Source organism: Oryza glaberrima, chromosome 9 (assembly GCF_000147395.1).
Source record: "Oryza glaberrima chromosome 9, OglaRS2, whole genome shotgun sequence".
Taxonomy (NCBI): domain Eukaryota; kingdom Viridiplantae; phylum Streptophyta; class Magnoliopsida; order Poales; family Poaceae; genus Oryza; species Oryza glaberrima.
Window position 1 is genome coordinate 1,528,592 of NC_068334.1, and position 4,344 is coordinate 1,532,935.

Sequence of the window (4,344 nt, forward strand, 5' to 3'; positions counted from 1 at the left end):
AACAACATCTCTCCGGCGGCCTTTGAGGCCATAAAGGCCCCGGGGATGAAGCTTCAGCCGTCGCTTCCGATTATCGGCGTGACGCCGGGACACACGTGGCCCCTGGGCCACATCGAGCTCCCGGTCACCTTCATCGACCGCACCAACTTCCGCACCGAGCAGCTAGACTTTGATGTGGCGAATCTCAATTTGCCCTACAACGCGGTCCTGGGAAGGCCCGCGTTGGTGAAGTTCATGGCCGCCACCCACTACGCCTACCTCCAGATGAAGATGCCGGGCCCCAACGGCCCCATCACCATCTGCGGCGATGTGAAGATCGCCCTGGCCTGTGCGGAGCAGCGCGCCGACACCCTGGCAGCGGCCTCTCGGCCAGAGGAGGACGGCGGAGCCCCGGAGGCCTCCACATCGTGTGCCTCCAAGAAGCGGATCACCTCGAGTGACGAGGTGCCTGTCAAGGAGATACCCCTTGGCGGTGACCCGTCCAAGACTGCCAAGGTTGGCAGTTTTCTAGTCTCATCACGAGACATAGAAGCTAATCCCGAGAAGATATGTGCAATAGAGAGGATGCGTCCCCCCCAAAGCAAACTTAGGGATGTGCAGTGCGTCACCGGATGCATGGCTGCCCTAAGCCGCTTCATCTCGAGGCTGGGAGAGAGGGCACTACCCCTGTTCAAGCTCCTCAACCGCTTCGGGCCGTTCGTTTGGATGGAGGAGGCTGAGCAAGCTCTCAACCAGCTGAAAGCTTACCTCACCTCCCCTCCGATCCTAGTGGCCCCGGGGCCAGAGGAACCGCTGCTGCTCTATTTGGCCGCGACCCCCCAAGCGGTGAGTGCCGCCCTCGTAGTGGAGTGCGACGAAGACCATCCGCGAACCACAAGCGACAAGCCCGGTCATGGGAAGGAACCAGGGGCCCCATTAACCGGTGATGGCCCCTCGTCTCCCGACGGCCCGAGCCTCGATGCTCCTGGCCCCCAGGCATGCCCCGACGCCACCATGGGGGAGCAGGAGGCCCTGGCGGGCGGCCCCGAGGTCCCTCGCGCGGATGCAGGAGGAAGCCCCCTGGGGCCCCAAGAATTGAGTGCCCTGAGACTGGCGCCCCTGACAACAAAGATAGACCCCGCCGAAAGGTGCAGTGGCCCGCTATTTTGTCAGCGAGGCGCTACGGGACGCAAAAACCCGATACCCTCAAGCTTAGAAAATGCTTTATGCAGTTCTGATGGCCTCGAGGAAGCTACGCCATTACTTTCAGGCGCATCGGGTTTCCGTGGTAACGTCCTATCCTCTCGGTCGGGCAGATCCTGCACAACCGAGAGGGTACCGGACGGACTGTGATGTGGGCCATCGAACTAGCGGAGTTCGATCTGCACTTCAAACCACGACACATGATAAAAAGTCAAGTCCTAGCTAACTTTGTTGCTGAGTGGACACCAGTGGATGATCCCGACCTACCCCTCGACCCTTCCCCCTCCAAAGGCGGGGGGGGGGGGGGGGGGACCCGAACACCGACATCGGGGTAATGCACTTTGATGGTTCTTTGAACCTTCAAGGTGCCGGAGCCGGAGTCACACTGACCTCGCCAAGCAGGGACGTCCTTAAGTACGTCATTCCTCTCGATTTTCGAGCAACGAATAATATGGCAGAATACGATGGACTCCTCGCGGGATTAAGGGTTGCAGCAAGAATGGGCATCCTCGGCCTCCTCGTCCTGGGCGATTCTCAGCTGGTGGTGAACCAGGTCTCCAAGGAGTACCAGTGCACCGACCCGCAGATGGACGCCTACGTCCGTGAAGTGTGACGCATGGAGCGCCATTTCGACAGACTCGAGCTCTGACATGTTCCCAGGCGCGACAACGCAGTCGCTGATGAGCTGTCGTGTCTCGTGTCAGCGCAAGCCCCACTCCCCCCAGGAGTCTTTGAAGAAAGGCTCACGCAGCCATCGGCGCGCTCGGATTCCCCGAGGGTGCCTGACGCTGCAATCCCCACCTGACGCCTCGCGAGCCACAGTCCTCGGGGCCCGAGGGGGTCAACCCCGACCCTCCACGTTAGGTCGCCTAGATGGCCGACATCCGGGCATACCTCGACAATCGCACTCTTCCCGAGGATCGCGCGGAAGCCAAAAAGCTCGTGCGCATCTCCAAGCGCTATGTGCTAGTATAAGGGACCCTCTACAGGCGCGGTGCCAACGGAGTCCTCTTGAAGTGTATCTCTCGGGAGCAAGGCATCGAGCTCATCGCCGACACCCATGAGGGAGAATGCAGGGCCCACTCGGCCTCGCGCATTTTGGTCGATAAAGCTTTTCGGCAAGGCTTTTACTGGCCAACCGCTCTCCAGGATGCCCAGGACTGCGTCAGGCGATGCAAGGCTTGCCAGTTCCATGCCAAGCAAACTCATCAGCCGGCCCAGGCTCTGCAACTCATCCCTCTCTTGGCCTTTCATGGTCTGGGGTTTGGATATCCTAGGGCCCTTCAAGGCGGCCCGTGGCGGGTACCAGCATCTGTACGTTGCCATCGTCAAATTCACCAAGTGGCCCGAAGCTTACCCGGTCATCAAGATCGACAAGCATTCGACCCTCAAGTTCATCAGAGGCATCACATCCCGATTTGGAGTGCCGAACCGTATCATTACGGACAATGGCACCCAGTTCACCAGTGAACTATTGGTGACTACTACGACAACATGGGCATCAAGTTATGCTTCGCCTCACCCGCCCACCCCAAGAGCAACGACCAAGTCGAGCGCGCCAACGCCGAGATCCTCAAAGGCCTCAAGACCAAAACATACAACGTCCTCAAGAAGCACGGGGACTCTTGGCTAGAAGAACTGCCTAAGGTGCTGTGGGCCAATCGGACCACCCCGAGCAGTGCAACAGGAGAAACCCCTTTCTTCCTGGTATACGGCGCCGAGGCGGTCCTACCGTTGGAGCTCTCCCTAGGCTCGGCTCAAGTTGCGCTGTACAACGAGGCAGATCAGGATGGGCTCCGTCGCGACGACCTCGACTATCTGGAAGAGCGAAGAAGGCGCGCGGCCCTCCGGGTGGCGTGCTACCAGCAGAGTCTGCGACGCTATCATCAGCGCCACGTCCGGGCCCAATTACTGCAAGTCCATGACCTCGTCCTCCGCTGCGTCCAGTCGCGCTTAGGATTGAGCAAACTCTCACCAATGTGGGAGGGAGCATACAAAGTGATCGGCGTCCCCCGACCAGGCTCAGTTCGATTGGCCACGGAAGACGGCACAGAACTACCTAACCCCTGGAATATCGAGCACCTTCGCCGCTTCTACCCGTGCTACCAAGTGTCAATTCTTGTATTTCGACATCCTTTCTAGCAATAAATCTTTCTGTTTATTTAAAGCCATCGCGTGTTTTCTCGTTCCCTTCCTGAGTTTTATTTTGGCTTGGGAGTGGTTCGTGCTTACTCTCGTCCCTAGGCGGCGTCGGGCAACCTGAAAAGCGCCGGAGGTAGCCCAAACGCGGGCCGTGCCCCGGGCCGCAGCGAACCCCGGGGGCTCTGAAGGGCACACTCGGTCGTCCCCGACCCCCAGTCGCCGCGACTCCGGCCTGGCCAGTCCCGCTAAGCGGCTCCCCCGAGGTGACGGCTTTGCCCCTCGCCATCAGGGTCCTGAGTGCTAAGCGCGAGCTCCTTTCCTCATCCGAACAAACCCAGGGGGGAAACGGAAATAGCATTCCACCCGCTAAGAAAATAATTGGCGAACCTCCCGATTTTCCCATTGCAGGCATTCACAGATTGAAAGAGTGCAAGCAAGACAAGGAAATAAGATTTATGTACATACTGGGGGTGGCACGAAGGCCTAAAGTCATCAAGTGTTCATCACAAAGACACAGCAAAAAAGAAGAAAGGGGGCAGTCATGGGGTGCCCGGGCCTCCAAGTCCTGCGCCGCTGAAGACCTCGTCCCAGTCCTCGCCGCCACCATCGCTGCCGCTATCTTCGCCCGAGGGTAGTGCGAGGTTGAACCGAGGGGCCGTCCCCACGAAGATCAACACGATCACATCGGCCGCCTCTTGAACCTGCTCCCGGGCCACCGCCTCAGTCCCCGGAGGGAAGTCTTCAAGCGTGCACCAGGGGAGGAACTCGGGATTGTGGGCTTGGTAGCTCGCTAGGACGAGCTCCACCGCGGGCCGCGCCAGGGAAGCCGACGACGACTTGAGGACCGTGTCAACCTCCCCCTGCAACTTCTCCAGGTCGACCGCCATCTCGTCCAGCCGGTGTGCGAGCGCTGGCCTAGTAGATGGTAACTTCTTGTCCCGGCACATCGAGATGCCCACCCGTCGTCCCGCGCGCTCTAGCCGTTCGATGGCGTCGTGGAGGAGGCCAGGCCCCACGTCG

General features: G+C 59.9%; 1 protein-coding gene across 1 annotated transcript; it reads left to right on the forward strand.

Annotated features, from left to right (window-relative positions):
* Window positions 1–2,676: 2,676 nt before the first annotated feature.
* Window positions 2,677–3,324, forward strand: LOC127784635 (uncharacterized). Its single transcript, XM_052311980.1, has one exon. The coding sequence runs from the start codon at window positions 2,677–2,679 to the stop codon at window positions 3,322–3,324; it is 648 nt and encodes a 215-aa protein (XP_052167940.1).
* Window positions 3,325–4,344: the final 1,020 nt, after the last annotated feature.

Coding starts and splice junctions, on each gene's coding strand:
- LOC127784635 (XM_052311980.1), top strand. CDS start 2,677: ATGGGCATCAAGTTATGCTTCGCCTCACCCGCCCACCCCAAGAGCAAC.